The 19586-nt window shown below is 41.8% G+C and overlaps 1 protein-coding gene across 8 annotated transcripts in view; it reads right to left on the reverse strand.

Moving 5' to 3' along the window:
* MBOAT1 (membrane bound glycerophospholipid O-acyltransferase 1) overlaps positions 1 to 19037 on the reverse strand; it is a 162062-nt gene extending 143025 nt beyond the window's left edge. For 3 of the 8 annotated variants that reach the window (XM_090039414.1, XM_090039416.1, XM_090039415.1), the window contains exon 1: positions 18598 to 19037. In XM_090039414.1, coding sequence (XP_089895540.1) covers positions 18598 to 18687 — 90 coding nt within the window. In that variant the 5' untranslated portion in view covers positions 18688 to 19037. The remainder of the gene's footprint in view (positions 1 to 18597) is intronic. The other 5 variants (XM_090039417.1, XM_090039412.1, XR_016441360.1 and 2 more) reach the window with 4 other exon arrangements.
* Between the last annotated feature and the right edge of the window lie 549 nt (positions 19038 to 19586).

Genomic DNA, 19586 nt, shown 5'->3' on the forward strand with positions numbered 1-19586 from the left:
GAATTTTAACATGAAGCTCCCGTGAATCCCAGAACACCCTCTGACCAGCCACTGTGCACTGATGGGAGCAACACAGCTTGTCTTCATACACAGAATACATCTCCAAAAATGTGCATGAATAACAACATGAAAGAAAAAATTGTAGGTGATTTTATATCTGTAAGATACTACAGCTGCTTACATCAGGACATTTAAAGCATCATAAAACAGAGAAGAAATTAATTAATTAATTTGAACTGGTGTAATACACTACTTAGAAAAAAATCAAACCTTAGCTACTATTATCTTGTGAAAAATCAGTTCTCTAAATGCATGTTTTATGACACCTTAGTGCCAGTGGGGAGGCAGAAAGATGAAAATCGGACCTTTGAAAATGCTCTCACAGGGGAAAAAAAGAAAAATATATGAAACTGCTTTGATTAGTTTAAAATATTTATGGTTAAGCGAACACAGTCTTCTGAAAATACTACCTTTTTGTTACATCGTGAATATAGAGGCAGTAAAGTGGAACATACAGAACTGACAGTATTTTGGCTTGTGATGATGTTTTTCATGGATAAATTCTGCTGTTTTCCTACTTATAGAGTCAAATAGCCTTCTGTGATTTAGACTCCAAAAATCAAAGCAGATGTTCTTTCTGGATTACTTCTATGAAGCTATGAGACAAATAATCAAGAGCAGGACATGTGACTATAGCGATTGATTTAAATCCTTAGTCATCGGAAATTTAAAAAGGAAAAAACACTGAATAGATGTAGTCTGCAACTTAATGCTAAGTTAAAAATAATACAAGGCCACAGCTTTATCTTTAATGGCCGATTAAGCTAATGTCCAGCTTTGATACATACATTGTTTTGTTTTGCTGTCATCAAGTCTTATGCTGAGACCTGTATGTTGCACAGATGTTTAAGGAGTTATGAGCAATGAAGTTCTAGTATCTATAATTCAGTCATTAAAACTCTCTCAATAAACAGTGCTAGAAACACACCATGACAGAATTTGTGTCTAGTGGATATAGCCAGGAGAAGTTGGTACTGTTGGATTCTTTTTAAAGCCTTAAATGCAAAGGTTTTCTAATCAAGTCCTCACAATGCTTTTAAGATGTACATTACTTGACCAAACTGTAACAGCAATATCAAGGCAATGCAAATAGCATCTTTCATCCAGAAAAGTACTTTACAATTATTAATTTCACACATTGTTAAATGCTTCCACTTCCTCTGCTGGAACATGACAAATGTATGTGAGCAATTTTGCAAGGGCAAGGGCAGGACAGGAAGTGAAAAATGTTAATGAAAACCAAAAGGAAAACCTAACCTAAAATGTAATTGTCAAGTGCAATTTTCATCAGGAGAATATGGACCAATATACCTAGTTTTCCAAAAAGTGCTATAGGACTTTTAATGGCTGGAACCTTGATCTTACAGATCAGCTGTACAATGACATCTTCTGCACCCTAATCCTCATGCTGGGGCACTGCTCCTCTACTGATTGAGAAGGAAGAGAGCTACCACCTTTGCTAAAATCACTCTCTGCATTACTGCAGAAGGTGTCTAAGCAAGTCACTTGCCCATCTTGCTGGCTGAGACCAATTAGCTTTGTGGTCAGGTTTACAGACTGTTTATTTTACCAGGGCAACCTCTTCTCCACAATAAAAGAAAAACAACGAACAAGCAAGTGTGCAAACAACACATAAATAAACAAAACCCACAACCTGTGGTCTTTTCCCAGACCCTGGGAGGAGTAACACAGGTGAAGCACAGCTCCCTAAGTATCACACCTCCTCCCTTCTCCTCATTTCCATGCTGCTCCTGGAGCTTTTAAGCTCTTTTGTGGCTCTACCCTAATTCCCTCAACAGTTGCAGCTGGTGCCAGCCTTCTAGCCAGGCAGACTCTTAACTGCTGACTACTTGAAGCCGTCTCGGGCTGAGCACCTCCTTACAGCCTTCTACTAAAATAAACTGACTAGATTTGACCCTGTTTAAATCAGGAGGGATAAGATGAAGTAGAACAGTGAAGCTTTTATCGTACCCCTGGGTAGTCATTTCTCCATGTTGTTAATTTTAAAGCTTGATGAGTACCCATGACTAGCATCTCAAACCAAAAAATCATTTATGGTAATCCTAATTTTATTTTCTTTACTGCAGTTTAAAGAAGTCCTGAAACTTCTAGAAATGCCCTAAGGATCATTAAGAATCAATGACTGCTGAGACCACCATTCCTTACACAACATGGTAAACAATAATTTTTAGTGAAGCTGAGTCAGAGAGTTAAATTAAGATTATATTAAGGCCAATTACTTTCAATCAGTACACCAGGAAAGCCTGCTCCAGAACTCCCAATTGCCCTACCACCACCAGGAAGCAGTTAGAAAAAAACTGGGGGTTACTTTGTGGCATTTCCTGTGAGTTATCTGTTCAAAGAGAAGGGGCACAAAGCTTAAAAGGAGATACTACCTCACAACCTTGTGAATCCTCAGGACCCAGAGGCAAGAACCACACATACTGCTAACAGCCACTGTGAAGTTTCCTCCACTCAAGGGAACTTGCGCTCCCCTATTATTGCTCAGTGGTAGCATAGACAAGACTTGGCAAGCTAAAGTGGTTACAAGATGCAACTCCTCACGGGTTGTGAAAGTCAAAGGATTCTTTCTGCACAGGGATACAGCACAGAAAGGTCCCTGCCTCTTCCCTTCATTAACCTTCCCAAAAATCCCACAGAGCCTCAAGGACTTTTGCATGGTAGAAAAAACTGCTACAGGGCCACCTCCTTCCTTGCCAAGTAGTCAAAAGGAGGACACAGGACCACAGGTTGTACTCCAACCCACAGGATTCTACAACTCACAAAATTCGGTCATAAAATTAAACAGGCCAAAATTAAACCTAGCTATTTTTCATAAAACAGACTTTGGCTAGGAAATATCACACCTGATTGGACACATTCATCATGTGGAAAGATGCCAATAGACCAAACAACCATTAGCTTCTCTGACTCCTCAAGAATACTGGCTACACCAGGGGTGGGCAAAATGTGGCCCACGGGCCGGATGCAGCCCACCAAGCCATTCTATCCGGCCCATGGGACCCCTAAAAAGGTTTAGAAAATTAATATTTTTCTGTCCCTGGCTGCCCGTCATGCAGCCCTCAATGGCTTGCATGTAAGCAGCCCTACATTCAGTAAGTGGCTCTCCACCCAAAATAACTGCCCGCCCCAGGCTACATCCTGTTCCTCCATTGCCACACTGCTACAAGAACACAAGCTAGGCAAGTGCTCAGTAAATGAGAAGGAAGTATGTATCCAAGCACTTGGTGCAAACCTTAAACACATTTGGTCAGGCTAGAGCTGGCTTCAATTTTCAAGGCACAAGACAGGCAGATGGAAACTCCTTTAACTTCTCCAGCAGCTGCATTTACCAGACTGGACTGACAGTCAGATAAACATTGGAGAAGGTGGATATCTAAACCCACAGTCTCCAGAGGATTATACTACGGTTTCTGTTTTCTTAGGATTTTCTTTGTAAATAACTATAAGTAACAATGCATAAAAGTGATTCAAAAGAGCTTTGTAATATTTGTTCAGCATTAAGCTCTTATTTTAGCCAATAGTACTGAATACAGAAAGTCTAACATCTTTTAATGTTTGACTGCCATTCATAACAAGGACATAGCTTACACTGCCATATTTCAGAAATGAATAAGCACATTCCAGTCTCACACCCATTGGGACATATCTCTATAGTCATAACTGATTAAATGTTCCAGGATTCAATTGTAGATGCATGTAAGAAATGCAGGATTGTTAAAGCAATATCATGAAAAAACCAATTCAGAGATGTACCTAACTTTAACGACATGCCATCAATGGTCCTATCCCTTAACTGGAGTCTAGATTGGCAACCTGAAAGTTATGCCCCTACTGCATCAGTTTGCAAAGTCTACACAATACTATTTTTATTGTGCTTCCTATAACAAATAGCTTGATGCTCTTTAAAATAAACAATCATTACTAATACAGCAATGCTCACTCTTGTATGTGCAATACCAGCCAACCACTATAATACAGAAAAACAAATATCAGTAAGGAAACAAATGTTAGTACCAAGTCTGCAAAAGAACATTATAAACCAAAAGAAAATGGGAGTCTGAATTGATGAATTTGTCACCACTGACAAAATTTAAGCACAGTATTCCTGAAAGCCCTTTGAAGAAAGAAAAAGAAAATAAAAGAGATCCCTCTCTCACACTTGGCAATGCTGGTAAATATGAATTATTGAGCCCAGTTTTAAGTTCTTGTTTAAAACTTTGGCCAACATAGTACATGAATCAGAAAAAAAAAAGACTCTTAATTAAGCACCAGGGAAAGAACTTTTAAAAATAGCTGATTAGAACTCATTTTAAAGGTTAAGTGTATTATCATGCACTCAGTTAATGATATTAGCATTAACAGAAGAAGACATAGCAGCCTTCTACTATGGTATATGGCTTTAACTTAAGTGCAAGTGCTGTTTTTCAAAAGCAACCACTAATTTTGAGATTTTGATTTTTGGCTTCTCAAATTTCAGATACTTTGAGAGAAAGAGGTTTTCAGAGGTAGGCACTTCATAAAAAATTTCAGAAAAATTTCAAGTACCAGAGCTTATTAGTTGCATTAGTCTGAAGCCAGGCAGAAGGTAGAACAGGATGGCACTGGTTCATAGAGGCATGACCCCTTGTAGCTCATAGGAGACTCTGCTGCCAGTCTACTGTGCCTGCAAAAGCTCACATCTGTCAGAACAAATTAGTCCTGAAGGTGCCACTTTGCCCCCTACTTTCTGCCTCATTTCAAGTACTTGAAATAAAGTACTCCAAAATTGAGCAAACCACAATCACGTCACCTCATATTTTTTGGGTAGTACATCTTTGTCGTGTGTTTTAAAACAATGTCCTTTTATGCAATTAATATAACATTATTCCAATCTAGTGGGCATAGCCTACATAATCATTCCTTTCATCTGAAAGGATAAACGCTGGTAAATCTCAGTCCTTCCTACCCTCTTCACTGCCTGAATAGACTTTTTCCTCTAAAAAAACCCAATCAAAATTGTTTGCAGAAGGCCAGACATTTTAAGAAATGGTTTACAAATGATTTTAAAGACTGATTCAGAAATACTCTAAATATAAAATTCATTAAGCCATTAAAAATATACAAGATGCCTCATCTCAGACAGAAACCTTGCACAGGGGTAGTATAAGAGGAAGGTCTGGCCCTTTAAGGGAGGCACACATCCCAGGGGCAGAAGCCCAGATGGAGATAGTTAGCTGACACTTAAAAGCCGGAAAGGAGAAGCAGCAAAGAACTTGAGCTGGGGGAAAAACCAGTTTGGGGGCAAGAAGTTGAATGAAACTAAGCAGAGCTTGGCTCTAAGAAGGGAAAGAGATGAAGCGTCATCCCCCGAGGCCTGGAGAAAGGCTCAAGGTTTGCTTTATGCGCTTATTTGTTTGGACCAAAGAGTATCATTCTGTAATATAGGGCCTGATTGAGGGACTTGCAAGGGACTAAAGCTAGACAACAAGGCTGCAGACTCCCAAGCTCACTTGTGGTCTTTTGACCCCTAAGGTGTCAAAGCATATTTGCATGGCAGCAGGCACACAAACCTGCTTACAAGTAGATATGAAGTAGGATGCAGAAAAACCACCAGCTAAGTCTGGAGATAATATGGAGCCTGAACCTACATATGCAATGAGTACAAGGATGTCAAGATTTCTGCCAGATTTTTGAGGTCTTGTTCTGAGAGGTCATTATGAAGAGCTCCAGCTCATTTCTCCAGTGCTAATTTGAGATTTCCCAAAAAGCTGCAATACAAAACTTGCATAAGCATTGGCAGTTTCAGCAAGGCTTTCACAATTCCAAACAATAGCTTTAAAATTAACCTGAGTTTGTTAAATTCCTTCTGCAAGCACATGCCAGAGCTATGAGTGGAGGAAGCAGCGCTCTGAGGCTGCCCTGTTCTAAATTCCAAAAGACAAAAACATAAAACAGTTTATAAATTGGAAAATGTATTATTCAAATAAATTAATACATACATGTCATGACATAGGCCCTCCCACTCACTGGAGCTTCCTGCCTATCACAGACAGGTGAATTTTTCCAAACCCTGAGCTAGAATTCTTCTCTCAACTGTTTAACCCACTTTCAAAGAATCAATCTATCTACACACTTTCTCTGTTACTCATACACCTTATCCTAGTTTCCTGTCTCCTATGTGAAAGTGACTATGTAGAATTAGCATGCATCGGATATCCATCATAACTGGCAATGCTGGTACACTTAACTGTAAAAGCATCCTGTGGGTTTGTCTTACAAGTCTTCTTTTTTTTTAATGCAGTGGGAAGGTAATGTTATATCTTTGTCTTCATTTTACTTGTGTGACAGAAGTTACTTTTTAACTTCTTCAGCACTGTGGCAGAAAAGAAACCACCCAAGACAAACAGCTGCAATATCCTGTTGTGGTATTTTCCTATATCCGCTCATGATTTGTCACTCCCTGAAGCATACATTTCTTCATGAACACTTAACCTTTATATTAGATTCACTGAGATCTTAAGTCATCTAAGATTAACTGAATTTAACTGAAGAATAATCATAGTGCAATAACAATCTAACACACCACCTTCAGTAGAACCAAAAAGCTCCACATACAGAATTCCCTAATTGAAAAGTACTTCCGTTTTCAGGTGCCCAACTCAAGATACCTGAAAAAGGCCTGACTGACAAAAAGGGCAGTTGATCAGCACTCTCTGAAAGTGAAGCATTTAATGTCTCTCAGGTCAGCCACCCAGAACTTAAGGCCCCTGGCAGATGTTAATTTAATGGCACTATGGGATCTAATCCTGGATCCCAAAAATTACATGTCCCACCATGTCACACGTGCATGGCAGGACAGACAATTCTGGGTATCAGGGATCAGATCCCAATTGCACCCTTCCAGGTTGGTAACACATGTGGAGCCTAGGATCATGTTACCAGGCTCTGTAAAACACTGCAAATCGAAAGTTGCCCACAGTACAGCCCCACAAGTGTGACTACCAGTGCACTGGTCTGCAAATGCCAGATGGGAGGAGCCAACTAGTCCCTCTTGCTCAGCAAGTTCAAAGCTGCAGGTCCGTAAGTGCCAGGATGGAGAAGTCAACTGGCTCCCCCAACTTGGCAACATCAAAGCCACACACTTGGCAGCCTTTGAACTTGCCGATAGCGGGGCAGGAATACCAATCAGCTTCCCCGCCACTCAGCACTTCCAGATCTTTGGGTTGCCTGCCTTGGCCTAGCTCCAGACCCTGGGCTGCCCCAGTCCCCATGCTAATAATCAGCTAATTGCTGGCATGGGGAAGAGGCATGCCCCATGTTCAACTTAAGGTGCCACACAAACTAGCCAGAAAAATGTTCTACATCATACGTGCAACATGTGTGTGGCTGGTTTGGCATTTTATGGTGCCATAAATTGACTGAACATGTAGCACATTGACATTTATGACATCTTAACATGCAAATTCCACCATAAATGTGGCATCTGCCAGGGGCCTAAGCTACCAAAAAATCCTGACAGCTTTAGGTTAAAAAAAAGGAAAAAGGATTAAAACTGCTTTCCAGTTTTCAAGCTTATGAACCAAAACATAGAAAAAAGGAGGAAAATAATTTTCAGCTTTTAACTAGTACCTCTAGAGAAAATCTAACTCCTTCTGGATTTTAATCATGTTTTCACTACTGGCTGGAAAGTTCTCTCAGAATGTAAATAATGAGGTTGCAAATCAGGCTGTGTGCGTCAGTTATAGTACTGTCTGTTTTGAATATCACAGTCTGACTTGCTCAACCTAATGCCGATGGAGTCCTCCAAATTACAGAAATTAATTCTGCAGTTCTTTATAGCCCTTCAGCTATAACAGCAATCCACTCCTCACTTAAAACCCTCTGGAAGTCCCATTTCCACTGTGATGTCCAGAAGAAATTAGCTAGTAACAAAGAAATTAGCTAGTAACAACAAAGTTAAGGACAACTCGGGATGGTGTACATATATACAAATGTACATCTATAAATGTGCACACACTACTTGAAAGATATAAAAATACTTATATGACCAAAGCCTGCCTGAGCCTCCCCTTGACCATTTCCCTTCTCTTTACACATTTTCGTTCCAAGCCCATGCACTATTTGTGGCTACTGAAACCTCAGCAGATCTTCTCAAGTGTCTCTTATCTGAATTATTGATCCCCAGATCTGCAGAGAAGAGGCAGGGCCCCAATGGAGAAACAGTGCAAAAAAGATAACGTTATAATAGAGTGGTTTTTACTAAATAAAAGCCCCAGATAGTTTTGTCTCTCAAGGGTCATCCAGCCTGTGGGGTTCCCCATGGGTTGGGAAATCTGGTGGTGGGGGAGGAGTGGCAATTTATCCACTTGCAATATTGTTTTTATAACTAACTTTTTGACTCATGGGCATTGCATTTTCTTAAGTCTGTCAACATTTTCTTACACTGTTATACTTCTCATGGTGCATGAGCTGCCAAAGAGCTTACAGACTATGCTTAATGCACCATGAGAAGTATAACAAATGTAAGAAAATGTTGACAGACTTAAGAAAATGCAATGCCAATGAGTCAAAAAGTTAGTTATAAAAACAATATTGCAAGTGGATAAATTGCAGCAAACAAATTATAAAAACTGCTAATGTGAATGCAAACTACCAACTTCAGCAAGCGAGTGATAAAAAAAACCAGTATGTATGCATTAGATTATGAAAGTCAACACTGTACTATTCTTAAACACTCCCTTGTTTCCAAACAGAAAAAAAATACTTAAACTATTCTTTAAAAAGTATAGTTCTTCAGAAAATATTTAAATCTAATTATTAGCTATGTATATACCAGGTTTAAAAAGCATGTTATAGTTCAGAAATAATGTCAGTTCACGAAAAGTTGTACTAAAGTGTTTTTTAAACATCCCAAATTGTGTTTTTTAAACATCCCCTTCCATCTTCCTCAGTCCTGCTTTACCTACATGCCAGCGCTAAACTATTCTTGAATAAGAAATCGTTAATGAAGAAAGAGTTCAGGTCCAATTAGAACTTGTCACAGTACAATGACATGTGACACATAGCAAGCAACTACCCTGTACACAAACAGTGGCTTGTGTTCCTTTCTAGGCCTGAAATAACACTCCTAAATGTTTTGTGTTTAATCCAAACACCGTGGTAACTCCAAACTGTTTCTGGCTGCCATAAGGAAAATCATTAGTGCAGATGCCCCAATTTCTATACCATTCCACCAACTTGCATTACAGATGCCCAAAAAAAACATACCTTTTCCTAAAAAAAACCTAAACTAATGGTTGGCAACCTATGGTATGCTCCTCCATCCAAATCTGGCCTACAATTTCATCTGTTCTGCAAAACCCACTTATCAGCATCATTATTCTGTGTCAGCAGACATTTGCTAGCAGGAAGAAGTGGCAGCTAGGCTGGAAGTTCTGGTCCACTTCAGACAAAGCTGCATTATTTTGGCCTACTGTTCATAAAAATGGTGCCAATGCTTGGCCTATAACATTTACACACATTCAGGTATTCAGTTACACCCAAGCTAGAAATGCTACAGAGACAGCGTCCCATTCCCAGTGTAAAGAAATACCTTACTTCCTTTCTGACCAGAGATGAAAGCAGATTTAGACAGCGCCAGAGGAAATCAGCAACTTTCCTCATAAAAAGGCATGCCTTTTATCAAGATGCCTCATGTGAGACAGGTGGTGAGAATAGGGAGAAAGAAAATAATTTACTAGGAAAGAAATGAAAAGAAAAATTAAGTCTTTGCGTTTGGATTCCTGTAGAAAAGGCTTAATTATGTCTCTGACATAATTATCTTAACTTGCCATGTACTCTGCCTCCTGCTGAGCCCAATTCAGGATAAAACTCAGTGCCAGCCTCCACACAACATAACCAAACCAAGTGAAAATGGAAGCTAGCAATATGATTCTGAATAGCAATAGTGCTTTTTAAAAGTTGCTGTGTTTGATACCTATGCAATTGGTAGGGAGACTGAACAACAGAATCACTGCCTTCTAGAAAACAAAAGACTAGAGATGGTCAAGAAATTGTCAATAAAACGGTTTGTGTTAGAAAGTGCCTATCTGCAGAACCCAAACAAAACCGTGTCTCAAAATGGCCTATTCAGCCTGGAGAAGAGAAGGCTAAGGGGGGATTTGATGGCATCCGATAAGTATATAAGGAAGAGGGGGCACCAGGATCTGGGAGAACCATTGTTCATCAGCTCCCCAAGGGATAACAAGGACTAAAGGCCACAAACTTCTGGAAAGCCGATTTAGACTGGACATAAGGAAAAAATCCTTTACACTCTGAGTGTCCAGGGTCTGGAACAGACTCCCCCCAGAGGTGGTGCAAACTCCTACTCTGGATTCATTCAAAAGCATTTGGATGCATATCTTGCTGCGATCATTTGACCCCAGCAAACTTCCTGCCTACAGCACAGGGCTGGACTAGAAGATCTTGTGAGATCCCCTCCAGCCCCTAATGTCTACGAAATGAAATAATTGTTTTGAAGCTGTCAAAATTTTAAAGATGAAATTTTTCCAGCTTGAAACAATTCTTAATTTTGACACTTAAGTGATTTGTAGTAAAAAAAGTGAAAAGAATTCAAATCACAAAAATGAAAATGTTTAAATTATCAAGAGTGTTTCAATTGACCTGAAATAATGGTTGCGTGTTGTGGGGGGGTTGTAGTGGGGGAGGGAAATGGAGGGTTGTTTAGTAGAGCTGTCAACAGGCAGACTTTTTTCCTGTTTCAGAATGGGGAAAAAAATTTGAAAACAGGTGCTCTTGTGGGATGATAAAACTGTTTCCTACCAAACTCTAATAAGGACCAAACATGATATTTAGGCTTTGACTGTATTGCCAGAAATGGTAAAAATCAATTTTCTCTGCCTTTGTTACTGCCTTGCAATGCATTCAGAAGTTGGTACAGTTGTTTAAGATGCCCATGACACAACGGAGGAAACAGAATATTTCAAACCAACATCCACAATGCATTAAGACAACCATGATCTGACCACTGGCTTGGTCTGGGGAAATGATAAACCTAAGACATTTCTCTCTAGTCATTTTTCAAAGTGGCTCTGCAAACTGAAGGTAAATTGCACAAGATGTTGACCAAGTTAAACAATTTATAGGAGAAAGACTGGAATCCACACTGACCGAAGTAAGTAAACAAGCTTAGCCTGCAAAATGTGCTGAAGAAAAAGCTAGCTGAATGTCAGAGCCACAGCTGAAGGACAATGGCAGCCTTTGTGCCAGAGTGTAATTGTGAGAGCATGCCCAACTATGGATCAGAAGCACTAGTTCTATATGGATGCTCCTTACACCACTTGGGCCAAGGGAGGGACTTGGACCTCATAGCCTTTACACACGAATGTTTCTCTTTCATTCAATAAACTGTTAGATTGTGTTGTACAATATACATTGAATAAACCTTCTGCAGCAATAGGTGTCTTGTTGGCATTAAGTCTGTACCTTTTACGAGAGTTTGGGTCTGGATCAGGACAGCAGCTGAATTCTTTCTTGTGCTGATGCAAAACATGAAGAAGGGTCCCACCTGTCTTGAGGCTGCCAGGGGGCTACCCTATCATGACAGCTGACTGTCCAGTTCGGCAGTGGAGGAAGAAGAATATCCAGCCAGGACTGCACCTCTGCCCAAGAGCTCCCAACACCAAGGTCTCCTGTGGAAGTGAAATGGGGTACAGGGCATAGGTACAGCCAGCTCCATGCTTGCTGTAGAGCCCACTACAATGGATGAGGCAACAGTGTACTTTTATAGCCACTTTGGTCACGTCCAGATGAGCATGGACAAGCAATATGTGGCACCACATATGCAGGCATTCCCTGCATTGCTGTTTTGCAGCATGTGGCAGAGGGAGGTATCTTAAATTTGGGAGGTCCTGGAATCAAAAAACACCCCCACCAAAAAAAAAAAAAGCATGGTGACACACATGGCACCAGCATGCACTGCCCAAAACCTGAACCTGGCCTGCCAGAGCCATACTCTGGTTGCCAGCCAGGCTTTCTGCACCATGGCTGCAGCTCCCCGAGGCCTCCAGGACCCCAGGTAAGGCTGCTGGGGCCAACACAGTTGCTGGCCCCAGCCTCCTCTACCTCCCCACCCTCACCCCCAGGTAATCTGCCATGCACCAAAGTATATACGGCACAGGCACTCCCCAGGTACAAGTAATGGCAGCACAAGGTGTGCCACTGGTACTTGTTCCCAGGGAAATACATGTTCTTGCTCATGGGGATGTGCCCTTTGAGTCTCAAAAAAGCCATAGGACCCCTATGAATTGGGCCCATTCAGATTAACATAGAATTCCCCCAATGCCTGATCTCTACATGGAAATCCTGATATTTGTTCTTCCAGATCTTACTCAATACAAATGAAAAGGAAAGTATTCAGAAAGGGGGGGACGGGGGGGACGACTTGAGAGGCTGATTCCAATAGCAATTTGGAAAATTCCAGATAGAAAATGTACTGACACAGACCTTGTTTCCAAGAAATGAAGGGAGGTGGAACTATTTAATTCCATAATATCAAGAGATTGGCTGAGCAATCTTAGACTGAAATGACCAGCTAACCAAGAAGACCACAGAGAAGGTACATGCATTTGTAAGGCAGAGAAAGGTGTATGATGCTAGAGTAGAACATTATATTGACCTGCCCAGGAATAAAACCCTGGAGGCAACTTCAGTCCCTGGTTGGAAATAAATCTCCGTTCTCTTTATGACTGAATATGTAAATCTGTTGGGCTGCCTTACAAAAAGGTTGACCTGGAGCAGTTTCAACAGGGGCAGGGGTGCTTCTGCTGGGAAAACATAAGCCTATAGCAATACAAATGTAGCATACCACTCCAATCCTAGTCCTGCCCCATCCAAAGGTTGAAATTGGGTCAGTTAGCTCTCCGATGGCTACAGGCTCATGCTCATGAAGCATTTAGAGCATAACAGCTATTGCACATCTAGAGCAGTAGCTCCCCCTCACCTTTCAAAACTACTCCAACTGAACGTTTTCTCTATGCCCCTTATATCAGTAGTACCCAACCTTTGCTGTCCCATAAGGCTAAGCAATGACACTGAGCTAGTAACACATGGCAAGCAACTTCTTATGTTGCTCTGCCTGTCGAACTTAGTTTTAACACTAATTTCCTGTGGTCTTAATCAACACCGGAGGATCTTGTGGGTAACATAATGCTTAGAGTTATGGATTGGAGAGCACTGCACTATATGAAAAATGTACCAATTGTTAAAAGGTACACAAAATACTTCAAAGTCAGCAAATCTCGGTTAAGGGAACTCTGTGCAGGCTTCACAATATCTCTTTGAAGAAGTCTATGTTCTAACATACATACACAATTTGTGTTCTCTCAAATTTCTCAAACAACTGATTATTAAGCAGCTTTTTCTAATTCAAGTTAAGGGTGTGTCTGACAATGAAGCAATATCTGATAATGCTGCTGCAATCAAAACGAAAATGCCAAGTTCTCATTTTTTAATGTACGACAATAAGGAATCAAAATTAATAGTTATTGCTGCATTTAAAAAAAAATGAAACTCTATGGGGAAGTTATTTGTGTCATTCCTATTTGAACCTTTTATAAATAATTCCTTGCCACAAAAATTCAGTTACATTTTCTGGTTAGTCATCAACTAAAGGCTTTTTCTCTTTAAAATCTTAAGAGTCCACTTGCTCATTAATAAATTATTGTATTTTTCTAAGTGACATTCATTATAATATACACATCCCAATTAAGTGACCGTTCTAGCTTGATGTAGGTTACAAGAATCTCAAGAGGGTCTTCTAGTCTGTTCCTTGGCATTACAAGAGGATAGATTTTAGCCTGTTCCATGCTAAACATCCTGGGGGGAAAAAAAACACTTAAATGATGTCACTAGTAAATTAAACTAAAAAAACCAGGCAGCTCATGTCAAAGTTCTGAGGCACTCCTGAAGGACGGGATTCTTACTCAGTCTCAGACCTGGAAAGTTACTCTGGAAAGGTCATTTGAACAAGCCTGTGGATGAAAATTCAAATTATTCTTTTCTAGCCCTGGGCAGAGCCAGGAAGAACAAAGGCAAAACTGAAAACACAAAGCAGAAGATTTAACTGAGTCACAAAGATTTAGTATGAAGGGTAACTTGGAATTTCGAACCACAGCCTGGCTGATTTATACTTTCAGTAAAAAAATGGAAAATTCCTCACACACATTACACTCTTCTATACTGAGCACTCAGCAATTTTAAATGGATCTAACTATTCACACCAGCTAAATGTCAAGGAGATGTCCCCAACACATTGGCTGGGCTGAGACTTGGATGGAAACATGTTTGTCCCTCAGTTGTTTGACTAAATGTTCAATTTAATTACTGCCAAGACATAAAACAGGCAGTTCAGCCATGGCCAGTGAATGGAGCAAAAAGGAAAAAGATATCCAAGTAATAGCTAGAGCACACAAAACCATCATCAGTAAATTTAGGCACAATGTACAATTGACTGACTTTTCCAGATAAAGGGATATGCAAGACATAAATGGTTTAGACCTATCTCCCTCCCCTGCAGATATCACAGCAGCTCTGGTTAATTGAGGCGCTCAAGATAACAGTCCCTTAGTATAAACAGGATAGGATCCCTGGAGAGCATTCTCTGGGAGGTGGATGTTACCTTTGTGACTCATTTGTTAAGAATCAACAAGTATCAGGCCAAGATGAAAAGGTTCGTAAGGAAGAGGCAAATTGAGGATCTCAAGACAGGCATTTATGGTAGGGGAGAGAGGTCTACTGAAAAGGTAATTTAACGTATCAAATCAGTTGTTTTGTGAAGCAACCTTTGAGTGGCAAAGTTCTGTCCGTCTACTTATCCTTTGTATTTGTACAGGCACCTAGACCTCAAACTTTTTAAAAACTTTAGCTAGATTAAGAAAAAAGAGAAAGAAAGCAAGTCTTTGAAGATACCATTTAAGGTACTTTTAAAAATGTGGTTAAGCACATCTACTTAGACAAAATTAAATTGCCCACAGAATTTACATTACTCCAAGTCTGCTCTTTCATTTGCTGTTTCTGACTAAGATTTATATGGGATGGGCTGTAGTACAACCCAGGCCTGTAAGCATATGGGGCAGAAATGCTCTGGTGCCAGTTGTTACTGGAGGCATGTATCACTGTGCTGTCTCAATGTTTTTGGAATACAAATCATCTACACTTCAAGGTTTGCTTGACTGGGATAGAGATTTAGGCCTTCATCCTTTCTCCTTTCATTCTATTTACTTCTGCAGCTCAAGTATTTGTAAAAGAATATTCCAATTTAATAAATGATATATTAAATCCAGAGATATTTTATTTATGAAAAAACAAGAATATCCCATTTATACTTAGAAATGGCAACTGTTTTAATATGAAAACCAGCAAACTGTGCCATCTTCTCCGTCCCAGAATATATAAACATTAGTTTTGAATACTTGATAATTTTAGATGCATTGTCTAATTAAACACACTCAAACACTGCATTCCTTTGAAACATGATTCACCACCTTTTAGAAGTAGAAAATACAGCCTGTCACAAAGGTACTTTTTTACTTTATGTATATGCCCCCTACAGTTATTCAAGGTAGAGCTACCTTGTATCTGAGCTTCTTCCCCCTCTCTCCCCCTGCTGTTGTTGATTCTACTTTTAACTCAAGAACTACCAAAAAATAAATCCAGTCAACTAAAGATACACTGCAAAATCTTCACTGTCATTTCAGGATATAAAGTCCTGGTGCAAAAGTCTGAGTGTTTTCTCCCTCAGGAAAATATGAAAATCCTTGACATTTACCACAATCTAGTGCGTTCCAAAGGTGAATAAGACATTGTGTTGGGTTTTGTTTGTTTGTTTTATGAGTGAATGGACTAGTCACCTCACAACTAAAACCCAGAGTACGACTTAGCCTTGTAGAAGGGCATACTAGCCCAATTTTCCCATACCTTATGAAACAATTTTAGAAATAAACAAATTTAGGGGGACCTTACAAGCACTTATTCAACTCTCTGTACAATTCTCACTGCTTCTCTATTCTTTGTTTATTATCCTGGAGTGTGTGCATGTGATTCTGGCTAGTACAATCTCTACTAAGTTCTCTCCACAAAAGCCATTCAGGGAGAGAGTAAAAAGGGGTCAATTTTGTCTACAGAACACCTGGTTTTTATGTCATCTGAGCTAAAGGGAAGAGTACATTTTTGAAAACCTGCAAAACAACTTGTTGTCAAGCATAATTAATGGGTTTTTAAAATTAAAATATGTAATTTTAAATTACATATCTCAAAAATCAGAGATGGCCCAGGACACAGATCTGTCCAAGCCATGAACCCCCTCAGGATAGCATGGTTAAGGCACATCAGTCTAACCATAACCAACAGTGCACGGTGGGATAATGCAGCTAGTATCATACCCACCTAATTTTAACTTCCCAGCCAGAATGACAAGGTTCCCAATTTAAACTTGGGGTCAACTTGGGGTAACCTCCAGTGCAAGAGCAGAATAGAGCTTTAAACTTACACTTTTGGACTGATAATAAGATGCCGTTACCTACTGTGTGACAGCACCTCCCCACCCATGAATGTACATGTTTAAAGTTGCACGTTTAGCTTTAAAAAAGTCATGGATGTCTCTTTCTTACTAAGTTGTATACATAAACAATAGTAAAAACGGCTTACAGTTTGAGAAACCAAATAAAACAACAGAAAATAAGATGATCTTAATCTCTGGTTTGAAAGCCTGCAGTAAATCTCTGCTGTTGTAAATTATCTCACAGCAATCTCACTTATCTAACTTTTTATTCATTTTGTACAGCAAAGAGTATCCAATTCCCACAAATTTCCAGGCCTGACTTCCTCATTGCTCAAAGAATGCAGGAAGGGCAGCAGGTGCATGCATATTCAAGAAACAACACAGGGGAACAAAAAAAAAAAAAAAAAGTATTTTCTTTGCCTGTTATAGGTCAACCTGACAAGGATCTTGTAAATGAATATGTAAGAGCACAGACATATGTCATGCCTTGGGTGTTCTCAAGGCACCTGCATGATATGCCTTTTTTTCTTATTTTATTGTAATCATTGGATACATGTCTTGACACAAGTGCATTAAGTTCCAACGGTTAGTTGTATGACCCATTCCAGCAGAAAAGTGTAATCCAAAAAGTGATAGCTGAATGAACTGAGTTAGGTATTCACAGCCTAATTTCACAAAACTCATCTGAACAATAATTAGTCAAAACACCTAAGTGGTTATTAGGTGGCTACCACTATCCCAAACTCATTCTTTTTTAAACTTGACCCACAAGTATTTAGTTCAACATCACTGCATGTAGCATACATTAACCCTGAAGAATGCTTACAGGGACGTGTCGTGAAGAGAGGCATGCAAGGCATACTAACATAACCTCTGTAGAGTCTCCATCCTTGGAGGTTTTTAAGAACAAGTCAGACAACATCCATCTGCAAAGGTTTAGGTATTGTTGATTCTGCCCTGGAGCAGGCGTGTGGACTAGAAGTCCTTCCAGCTGTGTTCTAGGATGAAATCTATGCTCTAGTATCTGTAAAAGCATAGAGCTGGAGGACACAAGCTACCTTCCAACACTCAGGCACTCTGCTTTCTACTGAATCCCATTCCCAACAATGGTTTGCACAGGTGCTTTTAGTCTCTAAGAACTTCAGGGAAAGGATGAGGGCTGCCTTCATGTGCTGGGACCCAAGTCAGAGGTTCCTAGCTAGAGGGCCTTGCCCTTCCACTCAGAGTCAAACTGCTCACCATTCTTTGGGGTCAGGCAGGAATTTGAGAGTCCCTTGGTCAGACTGGTACAGACCGTTGGGGGGGGAGGGGTTTCCTTCCTCTGTAGTGGGGGCTCAGCCCTCTACACAGGATCTCCTAAGTGTATAATGACAACATTTCACAGAAGCAGGAGGCCGACAGCCATGGTTCCCCTGCTGCACCTATGGAAGGGGGTAGGCACTAAATCAGCATTTCTTAACCCATGGGTAATGAGCCCAAAAGTGGGTTGCAAGAATATATGAAAGCGTCATGAACAAACTTAAAAAAATGGATTCCTCTTTAAAGGACAAAAACATGGGAAACCCTGGCTTTTTCCTTGCCGGCAACACATCTGTCCCACACACTGGGGGGCTGGGACAGGAGGCCAGCAAGTCAGGAGTGAGAGACGCTGGCCACAGATGTTTACAAATGGATCCTGGTCCAAAAGAAGGCTGTGAACCCCTGGCAGTGGATGACCTCTGGGAGGTGCCTCCCAGCCCTGCGCCATGTGTTGTGCCTTCACCAGTGGCATGCTGTCAGTGGCTGTGGCATATGCTTCCTGCCGTGAACCAAGCCCCCTGTCACAGGGTGCTTCTGCCCAGAGAGCAATAGGAGAGCCGTGCCTCAGAGGGGCCAGCAGTCTCCGGCCCAGGGGCAGGAGGGGAGAGTAGAGCGGGGCAGACTGGATGCCCCTGGGGCCCCTTCCCTCCCGGGGGTAGGGGAGCGCAGGCGCCTACCTGGTCCAGCGGGATGCCCAGCAGCCGGCTGAGCGGGTGCAGCAGGGTGGAGCCGGTGGTCCTGTAGGGAAGGCTGGGGGCCTCCGCCATCCTGCATCCCCGCCCGGCTGCGGCTCGCGCTCCCTCCCTCCCGCACGTGCGCCCGGGCCGAGGCAGCGCCCGGGCTCGGTCCCCGCCCTCCCTGCGCTGGTTGGCGGCGATGCCCGCGCCCCTCTTCCTCGTTGGCGGGGCGGCGGCAGCATCTTCCAGGCGGGGCCTCAGCACAATAGCAGCGGCGGGAGGGGAAGTGGCGCCGGCCACTCGGGAGGAGCGGGAAGGCGCCCGGAGGCCCAACTGCCTGCCGCTCCCGGCCCCGGCCCCGCGCGGGGCGGGCACAACGCGGCGCCCGAGCCCCGCCAGCTGCGCGCAGCTGGATGCGGGGCGCAGCGCTGAGGTGACGGGAAGCCGCGCGCGGCCCCAGTGCAAGGGGGAGGGGAAGGGGAGAGGTTGACTTACACCGGCGTTGGCAGGTCTGAAATACCGAAATAACCATGGCGGAAGCTCCAAACGCTCGTGTTTTCGGCAAAACTATCGTCCTCGGAGGAAATATGTAAATCACCATGCAAATCAGTCCTCTTGTTTCTTTTATATGGCTCACTGTAACTGGTCGAGGGAGTACGGGTGCTCCATGTTGAAGCATTTCCGTATTTTGAGGCAAGTAGTGGATGAAAGTGCTGGCAGCCAACCCAAAAGACAGTTACTTACCTGGCAGGGGAAACATCATGTATCTGGGTCAGTGAAGGCAGTTTTCCTCGAGCCCTCCCCCAGATAACTCTTCTTCTGTGGTGGCTTAGTACCCCCCTGCCGGTGTTGCAGCTTAAAGCCCACCTTATGGACATGGGACTGGCACCACCTGAGTCGGGGGTGGGGGCACATGCCCCCACAGTGGCCAGTCAGCGACCATGGGGACGCTCCTGAAAGTGCCAGCAGTGCTTCATCCAGTGCCCCCA

This window comes from Crocodylus siamensis, chromosome 3, assembly GCF_052110815.1.
Source record: "Crocodylus siamensis isolate JL-2025a chromosome 3, ASM5211081v1, whole genome shotgun sequence".
In the NCBI taxonomy this organism is placed as follows: Eukaryota; Metazoa; Chordata; order Crocodylia; family Crocodylidae; genus Crocodylus; species Crocodylus siamensis.